At 47.3% G+C, this 20,307-nt stretch overlaps 3 protein-coding genes and 1 non-coding gene across 5 annotated transcripts in view; 1 reads left to right on the plus strand and 3 right to left on the minus strand.

Moving 5' to 3' along the window:
• Window positions 1–20,307, plus strand: part of NDUFA1 (NADH:ubiquinone oxidoreductase subunit A1) — a 970,503-nt gene that overhangs the window by 847,050 nt on the left and 103,146 nt on the right. The window lies entirely within an intron of this gene.
• SEPTIN6 (septin 6) overlaps window positions 1–20,307 on the minus strand; it is a 313,664-nt gene that overhangs the window by 159,933 nt on the left and 133,424 nt on the right. The gene's annotated exons all lie outside the window — the stretch shown is intronic.
• Window positions 17,300–20,307, minus strand: part of RPL39 (ribosomal protein L39) — a 451,119-nt gene continuing 448,111 nt past the window's right edge. For both annotated transcript variants that reach the window (XM_050776151.1, XM_050776150.1), the window contains exon 4: window positions 17,300–17,528. In XM_050776151.1, coding sequence (XP_050632108.1) covers window positions 17,480–17,528 — 49 coding nt within the window. In that variant the 3' untranslated portion in view covers window positions 17,300–17,479. The remainder of the gene's footprint in view (window positions 17,529–20,307) is intronic.
• On the minus strand, window positions 18,153–18,284 carry LOC126947018 (small nucleolar RNA SNORA69). Its single transcript, XR_007722872.1, has one exon. It is a non-coding gene; the product is annotated as a small nucleolar RNA SNORA69 (small nucleolar RNA).

Raw genomic sequence — 20,307 nt, forward strand, 5'->3', positions numbered from 1 at the left:
TCAACACTCTGTAAAATGGACCAGTCAGCAGGATGTGGGTGGGGCCAAATAAGGGAATAAAAGCTGGCCACTGGCGCCAGCCCCAACAACCCGCTGGGGTCCTCTTCCGTGCAGTGGGAGCTTTGTTCCTTCACTCTTCACAATAAATCTTGCTGCTGCTCACTTTTTGGGTCCACACTACCTTTATGAGCTGTAACGCTCACCATAAGGATCTGTGGCTTCATTCCTGAAGTCAGCAAGACCACGAACCCACTGGAAGGAAGAAACTGGACACAGCTGAACATCTGAAGGAACAAACTCTGGGACACACCATCTTTAAAAGCTGTAACACTCACCGGAGGGTCTGCGGCTTCATTCTTGAAGTCAGCAAGACCAAGAACCCACCAGAAGGAATAAATTCTGGACACACGGGGCTACAGGCGTGTGCCACTACGCCCAGCTAATTTTTGTATTTTTAGTAAAGACACATTTCACCATTTGACCAGGGTGGTCTCAATCTGTTGACCTCATGATCCACCCGCCTTGGCCTCTGAAAGTGCTGGGATTACAGGCATGAGCCACCGTGCCTGGCCTATTTTAACTTTTAAGTTCAGGTGTACATGTGTGGGTTTGTTACACAGGTAAACGTGTCATGGGGGTTTGTTGTACAGATTATTTCCTCACTCAGGTATTAAGCCTAGTACCCATTATTTATTTAGAGACGGAGTCTTGTTCTGTCACCCAGGCTGGAGTGCAGTGGCTCTATCTCAGCTCAACTGCAACCTCCGCCTCCCAGGTTCAAGTGATTCTCCTGCCTCAGCCTCCCCGAGTAGCTGGAACTATTCCCGGCTAATTTTTGTATTTTTAGTGGAGATGGGGTTTCACCATGTTGGCCAGGCTGGTCTCGAACAGCTGACCTCCAGTGATCTCCCTGCCTTGGCCTCCCAAAGTGCTGGGATTGCAGATGTGAACCACTGGGCCTGGCCCCCATTATTTATTTTTCCTGATCCTCTCCCTCCTCCCACCCTCCACTCTCTGATAAGCCCCAGTGTGTGTTGTTCCCCTATATGTGTCCATGTACAACAGACATTTAGTAAGTCATTAGTAGGAGTGTCACTTTGGGTGACAAAAGAGCACAAGTCTTCCCTAACCTTCTGGCTCAAACTTGTGCCTCTTCTCTTCACAGTAAAGCCTGTCTACTGAGAGGTCTCCTCACCACATCATTTCAATTTCCTTACCTTTTCTTCAGTCTTTAACTTTCTGTATTCTGGCTTCTGCCTCCATCATCCCAGAGCAATTGCTTCCAGAAAGGGTGTGGTGGCTCACACCTGTAATCCCAGGACTTTGGGAGGTCAAGGCGGGGGGATCACCTGAGGTCAGAAGTTCGAGACCAGCTTGGCCAACGTGGCGAAACCCCGTCTCTACTAATGATACAAAAATTAGCTGGGCGTGGTGGCACATACCTGTGATCCAGCTACCCGCGTTGACTCCTCTGTCTTTCGTATTGCTCTGTCACCCAGGCTGCAGTGCAGTGGCAGGATCTTGGCTCACTGCAACCTCCGCCTCCCAGGTTCAAGTGATTCTCTTGCCTCAGCCTCCTGAATAGCTGGGATTACGGGCATGTGCCACCAAGCCCAGCTAATTTTTGTGTTTTTAGTAGAGATGGGGTTTCACCATGTTGGCCGGGCTGGTCTTGAACTCCTGACCTCAGGTGATCTGCCTGCCTCAGCCTCCCAAAGTGCTGGGATTACTGGCATGAGCTACCACGCCCAGCCTACTAATCTTGACGATTTCTTAAACCCAAACCTGATAGGCCACTGTTTACCTTTGAACTCTTTAATGTTTCTCTTGACCTCAGGATAGAATTGAAGCTCTCACTCAATACTTAAGAGGCTCCTCGTGATCTGGCATCTGCTTACCTCTCCAGCCTCATTCCTCATCACTACTTCCTGTTCGCATCCTCTTTCCTCACCCATGAATACATCCCCTTTCTACACTCCTGCCATGCAGTAACTTTCAGTTCCCGATCTCCCAGCTTTCTCTTGACTGGGCCTTTTCACAGTCTGTTTCCTCTGCATAGGACATGAACGTTCCACCCGGCAGCCTCAGCCACAAAACCTAACTCCTTGTGGGCCTCCAGGGCTCAGCTTGCTCTTCCTCAGCCCCTCCTGTGTTCGGGACAGGTTCCCAAGACCCTAGTGCCTTCCTTGCCACGGCCCTCCGCACTAGGAGCTGTGTCTGCACTGTCATCTGCCTCCCTGTAGGCTGGGAGTCCAAGAAGATGTGGGCCTGTGGATGTGGTTCACTGCTGCAGCCCAGCACCCAGCACCCAGTAGCCAACACTGTGTATCTGCCTCATAGTCTGAAACGGGTGTTTGAGAATGAACAAGTGGGAGTTGGAGGCAGCTGACCTTGAATTTAGATCCGCAGGCTTTCTGATTTAACTAATAGTTGTGTTTTTTGTATTCATTTGCTTTCCGTTTTCCCATGCCCTTCTTCCTCTGGAGAACCCTGTGGAAACAATTTTTCTTTTTTCTTTCCTTTTTTTTTTGAGACAGAGTCTCACTTTGTCACCAGGCTAGAATGCGGTGGAGTGATCTCAGCTCACTGCAACCTCTATTTCCTGGGTTCAAGCGATTCTTCTGCCTCAGCCTCCCAAGTAGCTGGGATTACAGGCGCCTGCCACCATGCCTGGCTAAGTTTTATAATTTTAGTAGAGACGGGGTTTCACCATGTTGATCAGGCTGGTCTCCAACTCCTGACCTCAAGCGATCCACCCACCTCGGTCTTCCAAAGTGCTGGGATTACAGGCCTGAGCCACCGCCCCCGGCCTGGAAACAGTTTTTCTAATGAACACCATGTTAGACGTACATTAGACAGTTACAAATGTGGCATTATAGGTTCATGATTTTAGAGGTTAGCGATCAAGTCCAACTTCCTCATTTCAAACGGAAGTAAACAGGTCCCCAAAGCTGTGGTGGCTTGTTAGTGGCAGGCTAGTTATAGCTGTAAAACTGGGACTAAGCCTCAGACTTCTTGATTCCAGTGCTCTTTCTCCTATCCCATACCATGCTGTGATGGATTAAAGATGACCACGAGTCCTTTGATACTCTTCCCATTGAGAGGTGGCCTCTATCACACTTTCCCTTGAATCTGGATGGGTTCTGGAACTGCTTAGACCAAAAAAGTATAGGAAAAGAGATAACCCAGTCTGGGTGGGACCAGCTACGTAATTTGTGGAGCCCAAACTGAAAATGTGAGACCCCTTTTAAGAAATTAAGAATTTCGGCCGGGCGCGGTGGCTCAAGCCTGTAATCCCAGCACTTTGGGAGGCCGAGACGGGCGGATCACGAGGTCAGGAGATCGAGACCATCCTGGCTAACACCGTGAAACCCCGTCTCTACTAAAAATACAAAAAACTAGCCGGGCGAGGTGGCGGGCGCCTGTAGTCCCAGCTACTCAGGAGGCTGAGGCAGGAGAATGGCCTAAACCCGGGAGGCGGAGCTTGCAGTGAGCTGAGATCCGGCCACTGCACTCCAGCCCGGGCTACAGAGCAAGACTCCGTCTCAAAAAAAAAAAAAAAAAAAAAAAAAAAAAAGAAATTAAGAATTTCAAGAAAGACCGGGCGTGGTGGCTCATGCCTATAATCCCAGCACTTTGGGAGGCCGAGGCGGGTGGATCACTTGAGGTCAGGAGTTTGAGACCAGCCTGGCCAACATGGTGAAATCCTGTCTCTACTAAAAATACAAAAAATTAGCCGGACATAGTGGTATGCATCTGTAATCCCAGCTACTTGGGAAGCTGAGGCAGGAGAATAGCTTGAACCCAGGAGGCGGAGGTTGCAGTGAGCCGAGATGGCACCGTTGCTCTCCAGCCTGAGCGACACAATGAGGCTCCATCTCAAAAAAAAAAAAAAAAAAAAAAAAAAGAAATTTCAAGATCGCAAAATCAGAGTATCAAGCTAAGCGCAGAGCCCTGTGCAACTGCACGACCACCCCCAGGAAGCTGATCCTGGTGCTGCCAGTTTCAGGGCCCAGGTCTTAAGAGACTGGCAGCTTCCAGTTCCTGTCTCTTGGAACACATGATCAGGCCAGTCACCACATAAGCAGTCATCTACCCCAAGAGCACCATTGCTGTGAGAAGGCCAAGCCACATAAAGCGGCCCTGTAGGATGAGATGCCATGTAAGGAGAGGGAGTGAAAGGCCAAGGAGCACTAGGGCACCCAGCATGTGAGTGGAAAAGGTATCTTGGAAGTGAATCCTCCAGCCCAGGCTACCCCCACTAGATCAGAAAAAAAGTAACAAGCCAAGGTCTTCCCAACTTCCTGAGAATGGAAACAAAATGCTTCCCAACCTGGGAATGGAAACAAAATGCTCTTTTTAGGCCACTAGGTTTTGGGATAGTTTGTTACACAGCAATAGATAACAGGAACACATACTATCTCTAGCATTCTTCAAAACGGCAGTGAAATGCTGTCTTTTGAAGCACAAAGTTCTGTTTGTATAAAGTGTCATCATTCTGTGATTCCCAAATTACATACTAAATATATGTGTATGCATATTGCAAGCATATGAATGTCACTTTGGTGATAAAAATGTATAAATGTGGTCGGGCAAGGTGGCTCATGCCTGTAATCCCAGCACTTTGGGAGGCCGAGGTGGGTGGATCACTTGAGGTTAGGAGTTCGAGACCAGCCTGGGCAACATGGTAAAACCTCATCCCTACTAAAAATACAAAAATTAGCAGGGTGTGGTGGCACACGCCTGTAGTCCCAGCTACTTGGGAGGCTGAGGCACGAGAATCGCTTGAACCTGGGAGGCGGAAGTTGCAGTGAGCTGAGATCTCACCAGTGCACGCCAGCCTGGGCAACAGAGCGATACTCTGTCTCAAAAATAAATAAATAAATAAATAAATTAATTAATAAAATAAAATATAAATATGCACTTCACACTACGAACACAGATTGTTTTGGCATCAGCCTTATCAGACTGTTTTTATTTAAAATATGTAAGTTCAGAATATTTTCCTTGGCCTCTGTGAATACTTCTCTATCATTGTGCTTGTAACAATGTATGATAATTAATTGTCTATGTATTTATTTTCTCGACTGGATCTATGCCTTTCAAACTAAACAAGCAACCTATTAGTGGGGCATGAAATCCATTTTTTCAATGAAATGGGATAAAATAAAAATATAAGTTTGCATTGCACATCAAGAAACTTGCAGGATTGCAGGATTGTGTGTGTGTATGTGTGTGTGTGTGTGTGTTGTAGCCACTGGAATAGATTGTGAGATCCTAAGGGCAGTGTCCTTGCCTAGCCTATTCACCACTGCATCCCCAGCAGCCAGTACACTGTTTGGCACATGTAGGTGTTCTGTAAATACGTGTTAAATGAATGAAATTTATTCTTGAATGCTCCTAGTAGGACATGAATATCCTTGTCTTCTTGGGACCCTTCACCCTTTCCCAAGAATAGTGCTGGGCTTGCATTTCAGCCCAGCTGAGACTTGTATTTCAAGGAGTCTTACAGCAATGTATTTATTATTCATCCATTTTCAGTTTTCAGTTTGGGCCTACATATCTACACCAGTGTGAACTTTCTGTTAACTGCCTGCCAGAACAGAAACTATCTACTCCCTCCCCAAATATGTCAAAAGTAAAAAAGAAGGGAGGGAGAGAGGAAGGGAAGGAAGGAAAGAAGGAAGAAAGAAAGGAAGGAAAGAAAGGAGGGAGGCAGGGAGGGAAGAAAAAAATATCAGTTATAGGTTTATATCAGAAACTCTTTTTTTTCTATTTTATATATATTTTTTAAAAATAGAGATGGGGTCTCACTGTGTTGCCCAGGCTGGTCTCCAACTCCTGGGCTCAAGTGATTCTCCCATCTTGGCCTCCCGAGGTGCTGGGATTACAGGCATCAGCCACTGTGCTGGGCCTATACCAGACACTCTTAAAGATTGCTATCATACAATAGGCCAGGCAATTTTAACACACCATCTCATTTAATTGCCAAAGCAAGTTATAGCACAATATCTATCCCATTTTACACATGCTCAGGGAGGTTAAGTAACACCTCGAAAGTTGCCTAGGCCGGGCGTGGTGGCTCACACCTGTAATCCCAACACTTTGGGAGGCCGAGGCGGGCGGATCACCTGAGGTCGGCAGTTTGAGACCAGCCTGACCAACATGGAGAAACCCCGTCTCTACCAAAAAATACAAAATTAGCCAGGCATGGTGGCACATGCCTGTAATCCCAGCTACTCAGGAGACTGAGGCAGTAGAATCACTTGAACCCGGGAGGTGGAGGTTGTGGGGTGAGCTGAGGTCGCGCCATTGTACTCCAGCCTGGGCAATAAGAGTAAAACTCTGTCTCAAAATAAATAAATAAATAAATAAATGAAAATAAAGTCACCCAACTAGTAAGTGAGAGGTATGTATTTGATGTGAACTTAGGCCTGGTCAGCTCCATAGCTTTGTGAGTGCTCCATGTCACTCTGCTGCCCCCATGCAGTTAACCAAAGCACCTACATGAAGGGTTTTGCTAAGACAAGACATCCTGCAAATAGGAAGACATTTTCTCCATCAATCTATGCGGAACCGACCTACGTAGACACAATTTAAAGTAAGTGTTTATGATGCAGACATCATCAGTGGAGTTCATCAACTTTTGGTGATTTGTAAATAAACCAGGAACTCAGTCTCCCATCAGCATTCCTCCTTGAGTGCCACACTTTAAAATGCATATTTCATCAATTTCACTTCAGGTATAGGTGTTTGCTTGGTTATTTTCATAATGAATATTCATTCATTTATTTTGAGACAGGGTCTTACTCTGTCACCCAGCCTGGGTGCAGTGGCATAATCCTAGCTCATTGCAGCCTCAAACTCCTGGGCTCAGGCGATCCTCCCACCTCAGCCTCCCAAGTAGAAGGACTACAGGTGTGTGACACCACACCTGGCTCATTAAAAGCATTTTTTTTTTTTTTTTTTGTAGAGATGGGGCCTCACTATGTTTCCCAGGCTGGTCTCAAGTTCCTGGTGGGCTCAAGTGATCCTCCTGCCTCGGTCTTCCAAAATAAAGTCATAAAGTTATATTTTAGAATAGTTTTAGATTTACAGAAAAGTTGCAAGAATATCAGAGAGTTCCTGTATAGCCTGCACCCACTTTTCCTATGGTTACTTTATTTTTAAATATTTTCTTTATTTTTATTTATTATTATTATTATTATTTTTGAGATGGAGTCTCGCTCTGTTGGCAGGCTGGAGTGCAGTGGCGCCACCTCGGCTCGCTGTAACCTCCGCCTCCCGGATTCAGGCCATTCTCCTGCCTCAGCCTCCCGAGTAGCTGGGACTACAGGTGTGTGCCAACACGCCCGGCTATTTTTTGTATTTTTAGTAGAGACGGGGTTTCACCATGTTGGCCAGGATGGTCTCGCTGTCTTAACCTCGTGATATGCCTGCCTCAGCCTCCCAAAGTGCTGGGATTACAGGCACGAGCCACCGCGCCTGGCCTATTTTTAAATATTTTAAATCGTAACTGCGATAATGAATTACTAACAATAGAAAAAGTTGCCTCTACCCTGTGCTGTTTGGAATACATCAATATATGTGTCTCAGAGAATACTCAGAGACAGGTGCCAGGCTGTAAGGCATAAGGCAGTTACAAAGACTTCCTCTGAAACTAGCGGCTTCAGATAAGAAAGTGGGAGTCATCCCGAGTCTCCGGAGAGAGGTAACATCTTATCCCGAGTTTCCGGAGAGAGGTAATATTTTATTCCAGCTTGGACTGCTAACTGGCCTGCAGCCCAAACCCAAGAATTTGGTCTTGGGTCCAAAGGGTATGTCTTTTTTCAAATCCCACAATTCATAAGCTTGTCGAATTTCTTTCAGAATTATCCTTTGTTTGTTTGATATGCCATCTTTCCCAGGTCTTAGTATTCTTGGGAGCCCCTGAAAATTTACCCACAGAAAAGCAAACTTAAATAAAAATCAACATACAGTACTGTAGGAAGCACCAAGAGAACAGGAGCAAACAGATGAAGACAAAATCCCAGAGAGGTAAGGGATTACTTGAGGCAACGCCGCCAGGACTAGCACACACACAGGTCTCTCGTTCAGAGTTCCCTTGGAGTAGGTGCTCTTGGGGATATCTGCTAAGCCCATACTGCTTTCTCCGGGCACCAGCTCACTCACAGGGCAGTCAAGCCTATGCATAACCCTGTCCTCTCAGCCACAGTTATTGACTCTTTTTTTGTTGAGATGGAGTCTCGCTTTGTTGCCCAGGCTGGAGTGCAGCTGCACGATCTCGGCTCACTGGCAACCTCCACCTCCTGGGTTCAAGCGATTCTCCCACCTCAGCCTCCTGAATAGCTGGGACTTCAGGCACACACCACCGTGCCTGGCTAATTTTTGTATTTTTAGTAGAGACTGGGTTTCACCTTTTTGGCAGGGCTGGTCTTGAACTCCTGACCTCAGGTGATCCACCTGCCTCGGCCTCCCAAAGTTCTGGGATTACAGGCGTGAGCCACCGCGCCTGGTCCATAGTTACTGACTCTTGACTGGATTCATGACCCAAGTTGAGCCAACTGGCCTCTCCCTCTCATGATCTTGCTGTTGGGATTCAGCGATTACCATCCATTTCCACTGGTGGCCTGACCTGAGGACAGAGAGGAGGCCATCTTTTGCCTCGTGTTCAGAGAAGCAGAGGAGGCAGGTCGGCCAAGAACAAGAGTGAGACAAACACACAGAAAGAAGCTGAGTAGAAGACTGAGGCCCAGAGAGCGAGAGCAGCCTGCCTGACTTCTCAGTGGCTTTCTTTTTTTTTTTTTTTTTTTTTTTTTTTTTTTTGAGACGGAGTCTCGCTCTGTAGCCCAGGCTGGAGTGCAGTGGCCGGATCTCAGCTCACTGCAAGCTCCGCCTCCCGGGTTCACGCCATTCTCCGGCCTCAGCCTCCCGAGTAGCTGGGACTACAGGCGCCCGCCACCTCGCCCGGCTAGTTTTTTTGTATTTTTTAGTAGAGGCGGGGTTTCACCGTGTTAGCCAGGATGGTCTCGATCTCCTGACCTCGTGATCCACCCGTCTCGGCCTCCCAAAGTGCTGGGATTACAGGCTTGAGCCACCGCGCCCGGCCCTCAGTGGCTTTCAAGGCCCTGGTTCTGGTTCTTCTGGAAGCCTGGCTGCCTCCTGCCCTTGGATTTCATGAGAGACATCTTTGAAGCCTTGTGTTCAATTGCCCTCTTTTAAAAAAAAAAAAAAAAAAAAAAAAAAGATGGCCGGGCACAGTGGCTCACGCCTGTAGTCCCAGCACTTTGGGAGGCTGAGGTGGGCAGATCATTTGAGGCCAGGAGTTTGAGACCAGCCTGGCCAACATGGTGAAACCCTGTCTCTACTAAAAATACAAAAATTAGCTGGGTGTGGCGGCATGCACCTGTGGTCCCAGCTACTTGGGAGGCTGAGGTGGGAGGATCGCTTGAGCCCAGGAGGTCAAGACCGCAGTGAGCCGAAATCTCGCCACGTCACTTCAGCCTGGGCAACAGAGCAAGATCTATCTAAAAAAAAAAAAAAAAGTAAAGACAAGACATGTTTCTGTTCTGTTTTTTTTTTTTTTAATACTTTTAAGTTCTGGGATACATGTGCAGAACGTGCAGGTTTGTTACATAGGTATACATGTGCCATGGTGGTTTGCTGCACCCATCAACCCGTCATCTACATTAGGTATTTCTCCTAATGCTATCCCTCCCCTGGCCCCCCATCCCACAACAGGCCCCGATGCGTGATGTTCCCCTCCCTGCGTCCATGTGTTCTCATTGTTCAACTTCCACTAATTTTCCTGTTCTTTTTTTTTTTTTTTTTTGAGACGGAGTCTCGCTCTGTCGCCCAAGCTGGAGTGCAGTGGCCGGATCTCAGCTCACTGCAAGCTCCGCCTCCTGGGTTCACGCCATTCTCCTGCCTCAGCCTCCCGAGTAGCTGGGACTACAGGCGCCCGCCACATCGCCCGGCTAGTTTTTTTGTATTTTTTTTTTAGTAGAGACGGGGTTTCACCGTGTTAGCCAGGATGGTCTCGATCTCCTGACCTCGTGATCCGCCCGTCTCGGCCTCCCAAAGTGCTGGGATTACAGGCTTGAGCCACCGCGCCCGGCCAATTTTCCTGTTCTTAAAGAAATCTTTTTCTGATTATAAGTACAGTCTGTGGTCATGCCACCCTGAATTTGCCTAATCTCGCCTGATTGTAAATACACGCTCATTGTGGAAGTTTTAATTAGCTTTCGTCTCATTATGACAAACATTTTCGTTATGTTTATATATCCTGAGAAGCACAGAATGAAAACCAAATCACCTGTAATGAAATGTGTACACATGTTGGACAAAAGATATGTACACGAATGTTCACAGCAGTACTATTCATAAAGTCCCCAAACTGGAAATTGTCCAAATGCCTGCCAACAGGAAAGTGGAAAAATAAATCAGGGGGGATTCACACACTGGAATATGATACAGAATTATCTACAATTGCGTGCAACAATATGGATCAATGTTATGTGATAGTGAGCAAAAGAAGCAAGATACAGAAGGGCCAAGTTCATTATTCCATTCATAAATAACACAAATACAGGCAGAACTAAGGTATGCTGTTAGATGATAGGACAGTGGTTACACTTGGGGGGGTGACAGTGACTAAAGGTAGCTCAAGGAGGAGCATCTAGGATGCTGATCATGTTTTGTTTCTTGATCTGGGTGCTGGTGACACGACTGGATTCACCCCGTGAAAATTCATCAAGCTATCTACGCATATAAGTGCACTCTTCTGCCAGGCATGGTGGCTCATGCCTGTAATCCCAGCAGTTTGGGAGGCCGAGGCAGTCGGATCACCTGAGGTCAGGAGTTGGAGACCAGCCTGGCCAACATGGCGAAACCCTGTCTCTACTGAAAATACAAAAATTAGCCAGGCATGGTGGTGGGCACTTGTAATCCCAGCTACTCGGGAGGCTGAGGCAGGAGAATCGCTTGAACCCAGGAGGCAGAGGCTGCAGTGAGCCGAGGTTGCGCCACTGCACTCCAGCCTGGACGACAGAGCAAGACTCTGTCAAAAAAAAAAAAAAAGTGCACTCTTCTTTATGAATGTTATATTTCAAAAACATTAAAAATATAGCCAGGTGGCCGGGCACGGTGGCTTATGCCTGTAATCCTAGCACTTTGGGAGGCCAAGGTTGGTGAATCACCTGAGGTCAGGAGTTCGAGACCAGCTTGGCCAACATGGTGAAACCCCGTCTCTACTACAAATACAAAAATTGGCTGAGCGTGGTGGTGCGAGCCTGTAATCCCAGCTACTTTGGAAGCTGAGGCAGGAGAATTGCCTGAATCTGGGAGGTGGAGGGTGCAGTGAACTGAGATTGTGCCACTGCTGGGTATGGTGGCTCACGCCTGTAACCCCAGCTCTTTGGGAGACAGAGGAAAGAGGATCACTTAAGCCCAGGAGTTCAAGACCAGCCTGGACAACAGAGCAAAACCCCGTCTCTACAATAATTTTTTATAAAAATTAGCTAGGCATGGTGGCACATGCCTGTAGTCCCTGCTACTCAGGAGGCTGAGGTGGGAGGATCACTTGAGCTTGGGAGGTTGAGACTGCAGTGAACCATGATCATGCCACTGCACTTCGGCCTGGGCAACAGTCCAAGATCTTGCCTAAAAAAATAAATAAAGGGTACTTCAGCCTGGGCAACAGAGCAAGACCTTGTCTTAAAAAATTAATAAAGGGTCACTGTGGCTGGCTGCAGTGCTACTAGACCAGGGTTTCTCAGCCTCGCTACTATCAATATTTTTTACTTTAATTAATTAATTTATTTATTTTGAGACAGAGTTTCACTCTTGTTGCCCAGGCTGGAATGCAATGGCATGATCTTTGCTCACTGCAACCTCTGCCTCCTGGGTTCAAGCAATTCTCTTGCCTCAGCCTCCCGAGTAGCTGGGATTACAGGCACACACCACCATGCCTGGCTAATTTTTTGTATTTTTAGTAGAGATGGGGTTTCACCATGTTGGCCAAGCTAGTCTCGAACTCCTGACCTCAGGTGATCATCCCGTCTTGCCCTCCCAAAGTGCTGGGATTACAGGCGTGAGCCACCGTGCCCGGCCTTATTTTTATTTATATATTTTTTGACGGGGAGTTTCAGTCTTGTTGCCCAGCCTGGAGTGCAGTGGCGCAATCTTGGCTTACTGCTACCTCTGCCTCCCCAGTTCAAGTGATTCTCCTGCCTCAGCCTCCTGAGTAGCTGGGATTACAGTTGCGCACCAGCATGCCCAGCTAATTTTTTGTATTTGTAGTAGAGACGGGGTTTCACTATGTTGCCCAGGCTGGTCTCGAACTTTTGAGCTCAGGCGATCCGCCCACCTCGGCCTCCCAAACTGCTGGGATTACAGGCATGAACCACCATGTCCAGCCTACCTTTTTCTCACCTGTAAAATGGAAGAATATCTGGTGGAACTGATCCTTTTCTCTTCTTAAAAACTTTCTACAGCCAGGCATGGTGGCTCACACCTGTAATCCCAGCACTTTAGAAGGCTGAGGCGGGTGGATCACTTGAGGTCAGGAGTTTGAGACCAGCCTGGCCAACATGGTGAAACCCCGTCTCTACTAAAAATACAAAAAAATTAGCCGGGCATGGTAGTGCAGGCCTGTAATCCCAGCTACTTGCGAGGCTGAGGCAGGAGAATTGCTTGAACCCCTGAGGCGGAGGTTGCAGTAAGCTGAGATCGGGCCATTGCACTCCAGCCTGGGCAACAAGAGCAAAACTCTGTCTTAAAAAAACAAACAAGGCCAGGCGCGGTGGCTCACGCCTGTAATCCCAATACTTTGGGAGGCTGAGACAGGCGGATCACGAGTTCAGGAGTCCAACCAAGACCATCCTGGCCAAGATGGTGAAACCCCGTCTCTACTAAAATACAAAACAATTAGCCAGGTGTGGTGGTGCGTGCCTGTAGTCTCAGCTACTCAGGAGGCTGAGGCAGAGGAATCACTCGAACCCGGGAGGCGGAGATTGCAGTGAGCCGAGATCGTGCCACTGCACTCCAGCCTGGCGACAGAGCGAGACTCTGTCTCAAAACAAACAAAACCTTTTTACTTGGGAGCATAGACTGAATTTACCTTGAATATACACTCCTGGAACTAATCTTTTACAGACATCAATCAATCCTTACAAACCTGAGGTAGTCAGGTATGACTCTGGATATAAAAGTCTTCTAAGAGAGGAAAGTCCCACAACTGGTTCAGTGATGAAGCTGGGATTCAACCCTAGGCTTGACTGCAAGACCTTGAGGGGTTACTCTGTCCCTCCAAATTAAAACCCCGGAGTTGGAAGAGAACTGACATCAATCTAGCAGCTGATGTTGAGCACCAACTCCATGGCAGCTCTGCCTGACTTTATCTCAGCCTCCCATCACAACCTCCTCCGTCTCCCTGTGCCAACATATGGCGCATCTGTGCTGGGGACTGACACCAAAACTTTCTTCCTGCTCACTCCCTACTCCTCATCTCCTTTTCCTAGTCAGGCAACTGAACCAAGTGCTTTGGTGAATTATTAAATTTCATCCTCACAACCTTCTGAGGGAGACTCCATTTCGCAGATGAGGATGCTGAGGGCTTACAACTGGTGAGTGGTGGAGAGCAGGGTTTTGTTTTGTTTTGAGATGGAGTTTCACTCTGTGGCCCAGGCTGGAGTGCAATGGCGTGATCTCGGCTCACTGCAGCCTGCATTTCTTGGGTTCATGCGATTCTCCTGCCTCAGCCTCCCAAATAGCTGGGAACACAGGCCTGCACCACCACGCCCGGCTAATTTTTGTATTTTAGAGACAGGGTTTTTTTGTATTTAGAGACAGGGTTTCACCATGTTGGCCAGGCTGGTCTCCAACTCCTGACCTCAAATCATCCACTCATCTCGACTTCCCAAACTGCTGGGATTACAGGCATGAGCCACCACGCCTGGCCTGGGAGCAGGGTTTGATGAATCCAGACTATAGTCTGGTGATACACAGACAGCAGCAAACTCAACCACCAGTCTGCTGCCTGCTTCTCAGTAGGTCAAGGGATGGGCAGTGTCACCACAGGGGTGACTTCCTGTCTTTCAAAACCTGTCATCTAATGCTTCACTTCTTTACTATTTCAGTACCTTTTTGAAATCTTAAAATATATCGCAAGTTCCCATTCCTCCCTTCAAGATGCACTGATCTAATCCAATTTCCCTTCATAGATGGGGAAACAGGTACTGGCAATTGTACAAGATAGCGAGGGGCCACTGGATCCAGACCCCACAGCTTTCAACTCCCAGGCTCCAAATAAACCCCTCACACACAGCTAACCCCTTGTCCACATCATTTTCCTTTTCTCCAAATCCTAATCCTACCTATCTGAGTAGTTGGGTACAGGTGCAACTGTTGGGCACCTGTAATCCCAACTATTCGAGGTCTGTAGAGAAAGCCGGCTATGCCATTAATTAGATCTTAGCCTTGTCACTTAACCTCCTTGGGCTCTGTTAGCAAACACCCAACCTACTCTGAAGCACAAGACTGCTTTCTAATGGTCTGAAATGGTTAGAAATTTCCCTGTCTTGTGACTGTCAGTTAATTTTATCAAGTCCCTCTCCTTTGGACTTGAGTATTTTGAGTTTTTTGAGACAGGGTCTTACTCTGTCACCCAGGCTGGAGTGCAGTGGCATGATCACGGCTCACTGTAGCCTCGGCCTTCCAGGCTCAGGTGATCCTCCCACTTCAGCCTCCCAAGTAGCTAGGACTACAGGTGTGCTACACCCTGGCCGGCTAATTTTTTGTTTTGCCATATTGTGCAGGCTGGTCTCGAATACCTGGGCTCAAGCGATCTACCTGCCTAGGCCCCTCAAAGTGCTGGGATTACAGGCAAGCCACTGCACTCGGCCTTGAGTAACATTTTTAAGTATGTTAATATTTACCAACTGCTGTTCACAGTGGCAGCTTTCTTTGAATATGAAGTCATCACTGATGCAATAAGAGAAAACATTTGCAGTCAGGCCGGGCACAGTGGCTCACACCTGTAATCCCAGCACTTTGGGAGGCCAAGGCAGGCGGATTACCTGAGGTCAGGAGTTCGAAACCAGCCTGGCCAACATGGTGAAACCCCATCTCTACTAAAAAAAAAAAAAAATACAAAAATTAGCCAGGCATGGTGGTGGGCACCTGTAATCCCAACTACTTGGGAGGCTGAAGCAGGAGAATGGCGTGAACCCGGGAGGCGGAGCTTGCAGTGAGCCCAGATCATGCCGCTGCACTCCAGCCTGGGCGACAGGAGTGAGACTCCGTCTCAAAAAAAAAAAAAGAAAAAAGAAAAAAGTATTTGCAGTCTAGGGATTCAGGAGGTAGATTCCAAAGATCCTTTAAAGCTCCTAAGTTCCTTGGTATTCTGGAGCTCACTCTTCACACTTCTGGTGAGTGCCATGCACTTAGGAATTGCTTTTTTCTTTTTTTTTTTTTTTGAGACAAGAGTCTTGCTCTGTTGCCCAGGCTACAGTGCAGTGGGGTGATCTCGGCTCACTGCAACCTCCACCTCCCGGGTCTGAGCAATTCTCCTGCCTCAGCCTCCTGAGTAGCTGGGACTGCAGGCGCGTGCCCACCATGCCCAGCTAATTTTTGTACTTTACTTAGTAGAGACGAGGCGTCACCACGTTGGCGAGGCTGGTCTCGAACTCCTGACCTCAGGTGATCCGTCTGCCTCAGCCTCCCAAAGTGCTGGGATCACAGGCGTGAGCCGCTGTGCCCGGCCGGAATTGTTTTCATCTGAACCTCCTAGTGTGGTTGTAGGCAGGAATCCTTTGCTGTGCAATCCCGCCTATATCACTTGCACACTTTATGCAGCAGCCCACATCTCCTGCCACCTGCCTTCTCAGCTATGTCCAGGCAGCACAGGCCCCCTATCGACTGGGCAGGGAGTTACAGCCAAACCCTGTTCTTTCCCTTGTTGCTGCAGTTTCAATCCTAATTCCACTGGTAATTGGGGGAGCTTTGTTCCCTCTCACCTTTTCTACAGAAAAGATCTGTTAAGGCTTGTATATTGGCCTATTCGTTGTCACCACTTAACATGCCACATAATTTGTCTATCAACCAATGAATCCCAAGTACCTAGAACAGTGCCTGACACAAAGGTGGCCAATAATTTGCTAACCATCTCTCTAAATATGAAGTTGCTACTGGTTCTTTGAGATGTTAAACATAATTCCCTGGTGATTCGTCAGCCAGGGAAACTGCAAGGGGTACCAAAGAAGCTGCACTAACCCGGTAAAAGCTCAAACCCACAAGATTTCCGTGTACATTCACTCAGCTATAGCTCTTCAATAAGTCAGGCAATGGCATTACCTGTTACAATGTCAACAATTAGCCTAGATTTTTTTAAAAACAAAAGTGAACTCTCTTGAATGCAGGAACAGGGGTTGGCCATCTTTTTCCATAAAGAGCAAAGTAGTAAATATTTTAGGCTTTGCAGGCCACATTATCTCTGTGCACAAGGGTGCATTTATACACGTAAGTTATGCACATGGCTGTGAAACAAGAACATTTTACATGGACAGAAATTTTTATTTCAATTTTCAGATGGCATAAAATATTCTTAACTATTTAAAAATGTAGGAACTGTATCGTTCAGACTGTACAAAAACAGGCGGTGGCTCATGCCTGTAATCCCAGCACTTTGAGAGGCAGAGGTGGTGTATCACCTGAGGTCAGGAGGTCGAGACCAGCCTGGCCAACATGGTGAAAGCCCGTCTCTACTAAAAATAAAATTCTGGGATTGCTGTTTCCCTGCACTAGACGTGAATGGGGGAGGTGATCGATTGTAAAAACCATGAGAGGTTGGGCGTGGTGGCTCACGCCTGTAATCCCAGCACTTTGGGAGGCTGAGACAGGTGGATCTGAAGGTCAGGAATTTGAGACCAGCCTGGCCAATATGGTGAAACCCTGTCTCTACTAAAAATACAAAAACTAGCCGGGCGTGGTGTGGGGCACCTGTAATCCCAGCTACTCAGGAGGCTGAGGCAGGAGAACTGCGTGAACCCGGGAGGCGGAGGTTGCAGTGAACCGAGATCGCACCACTGCACTCCAGCCTAGGCAACAGAGCCAGACTCGTCTCAAAATATATATAAAATAAAATAAAATTTGCAGAATCAGTCCCTTACACTAAACACACTTCAAGCATATGGTAGCCAGAGAACGTTTCTATCACTGCAGAAAGGTCTACTGGATACTGTTGTTAGGTTTGGCAGGGAAGGGAGAATTCAGTACTTGACAAACCACAATACAACAGCAATTGAAATGAAAGGCCTCACATATTTATTACTGAACCCAGCCAACCAACGCATTCATAATAGATTCAGAGAGGAAAATACGTCGAACTCTCCAGAGAGTGGTGACATTTTCAGTTTGATACGGTAATGTGATCGTGACCTTCAGACAGCACAAATATATGTGCCATCTCATGTGCAATTCCTTACAGACCCAGCTTGGTTCTTCTCCAGTGTCTCCTTTTGGAGTTGTACCTACACAGAAAAACATGTCAAGTTACAAAGGCAGTCCGACAGCAATTTAGCCGTTCCCATTCACACAACCTTTTAGGTACCACAAAATACAAAGGGTACCACTTTTCTCTCCTTTAACAAGTTTGGAGTTCTTTCTGGAGAGTAAAAAAAAAAAAAAAAAAAAAAGAAGGATTCCCTATGTGTTTAAAAACTAGCCAAGTCAAGTTGTATCCTCTCAAAATAATTCAAGGCTAGGCTCTTAACTGGGATCACAGCAGTGGGGAAGCCCGCTCTCTCCAAGTGTACCTGCACCCACTTTTGATTCAATGGACCTGGAGGTACACACATATTCTGAACCCCTTCATAATGGGTCACAAACACATAAAAGCTCCCCCATGATACTTTTTTTTTGAGATGGAGTCCTCCCCCCTGCACCACGCCCAGCTAATTTTGGTATTTTTAGTAGAGACGGGGTTTCACCATGTTGGCCAGGCTGGTCTCAAACTCCTGACCTTGAGATCCACCCGCTTCTGTCTCCCAAAGTGTTGGGATTACAGGCGTGAGCCACTGCACCTGGCCTCGCGTGATCTTTACAATCAGTCAACTCCCCCATTCACGTCTAGTACAGGGAAACAGCAATCCCTGAATTGTCCATGTCAATCTGTCATGATTTTACCCTCATAAAGGCAAAATCAAAAATGATTAACACGGCTTTTCTCTCAGCAGGATAATGGCAGTACTTCCACAAAATGAAGCACTGTAATTGCAACCTGCTTTCAAAACATTTTTAAAACTGGAAGATAGCTAAGACAATGAAAATCATTCCATCAGGTCAATTATCTGGGTCAAAGGTATATAATCTTACGTACAAAATACCTTCTCAATTCTAGGAGACCACAGAGTTTAATAGCAAGTTATTTATTGAACTAGGCATTGAGTGTTACATACATTTTTCTTTTTTTTGAGACAGGGTCACACTGTTGTCCAGGCTGCAATGCAGTGGCCGGATCACAGCTCACTGCAGCCTGTGAACTCCTGGGCTCAAGTGATCCTCTCACTTCAGCCTCCCAAATAGTTAGGATTACAAGCATGTGCCACCAAGTCCAGCTAATTTTTTTTTTTCGGTAGAGATGGGGGTGGGGGGTGTCTCCCTATGTTGCCCAGGCTGGTCTCAAATTCCTGGCCTCAAGCAATCCTCCTGCCTTGGCCTCTCCCAAAGTGCTTGGATTATAGGTATGATGCACTGTGCCTGGCTTATATATACTTCTTTCATTCTTCACAAGCAGGTCCCACCATCAGGCAGGACACAGAGAAACCCGACGTTCCTGTAGATGTATCAAACAATAAAGGACAGTGTCTAGTATCCAGTAATCAAATGGTAAGCAATTAACTAGCCCATAACATTACAATGGGTGGCAATTTTCACATCTAACTGGCTAAATGATCCAAGGAAATGGGCCCTCAACTTTAGCCCTAAGAAGCCACACTTTTAAGTCTTCTTAGCAAACCAATCCCACTAGCTTTGCCATACAACTCGAATCAAGTTCTGGCTGAGCGCGGTGGCTCACGCCTGTAATCCCAGCACTTTGGGAGGCGGGTGGGTCACGAAGTCAGGAGTTCAAGACCAGTCTGGCCAAGATGGTAAAACCCCGTCTCTACTAAAAATACAAAAATTAGCCGAGTGTGGTGGCAGGCACCTGTAATTCCAGCTACTTGGGAGGCTGAGGCAGCAGAATTGCTTGAACCCGGGAGGCGGAGGTTGCGGTGAGCCAAGATCACACCACTGTACTCCACCCTGGGCAATGACAGCAACACTCTGTCTCAAAAAAAAAAAAAAAGTGCTTTGACTAGCCTGGGCAACATGGCAAAACCCCATCTCTACAACAGGTACACAAATTAGCCAGGCATGATGGTGAACGCCTGTAGTCCCAGCTACTCAGAAGGAGGCTGAGGTGGGAGGGTTGCACCACTGCACTCAGCCTGGGTGAGAGAGCAACTGCTGAACCTTGGGCAGCTCTTGCTGATTCTTGATACTTATGTTTCCTCCCTTCAAAACCCGTCTCAAGGCCCATCAGGTCCAAAGAGCGACAGGCTGAAAAAGCCATGCACGAGTCATTGAGTTTCAGGCCTAGCTTTCCCTGGAGTTAGGCTAGATGACCTTGGAGGTCCTTCATAGCAATTCTAGTAATGTTTTTCCTTTGAGATCAACTACTTCTGCAGTTCAGGGCAGTTTTCCAATCTTTTCTAGTCTCTCTTTAGAAAAGAGAAACATCTAAAAAACTGGGCTAGGTGCGATGGTTCACGCCTATAATCTCTGCACTTTGGTAGGGTGAGACAGGAGGATTGCTTGAGCTCAGGAGTTCAAGACCAGCCTGGGAAACACAGACAGACCCCATCCCTACAAAAAATTTAAAAATTAGCCAGGTGTGGTGGCGTGTGCCTGTAGTCCCAGCTACTCAGAGAGATGAGGCGGGTGGGTCACTTGAGCCTGGTGGTGTAGAGGCTGCAGTGATAGTGTCAATGAAGCATGTAAAACATAACAAGATCCTGTCTCAAAAAACAAAAACAAAGGCCGGGCGCAATGGCTTATGCCTGTAATCCCAACACTTTGGGAAGCCGAGAGGGGCAGATCACTTGAGCTCAGGAGTTCGAGACCAGCCTGGCCAATATGGTGAAACCCCATCTCTACTAAAAACACAAAACTTAGCTGGGTACATGCCTATAGTCCCAGCTACTCCGAAGGCTGAGGCAGAAGAATCACTTGAACCTGGGAGGCAGAGGTTGCAGTGAGTCAAGATTG

Source organism: Macaca thibetana, chromosome X, assembly GCF_024542745.1.
Source record: "Macaca thibetana thibetana isolate TM-01 chromosome X, ASM2454274v1, whole genome shotgun sequence".
NCBI classification, from domain to species: domain Eukaryota; kingdom Metazoa; phylum Chordata; class Mammalia; order Primates; family Cercopithecidae; genus Macaca; species Macaca thibetana.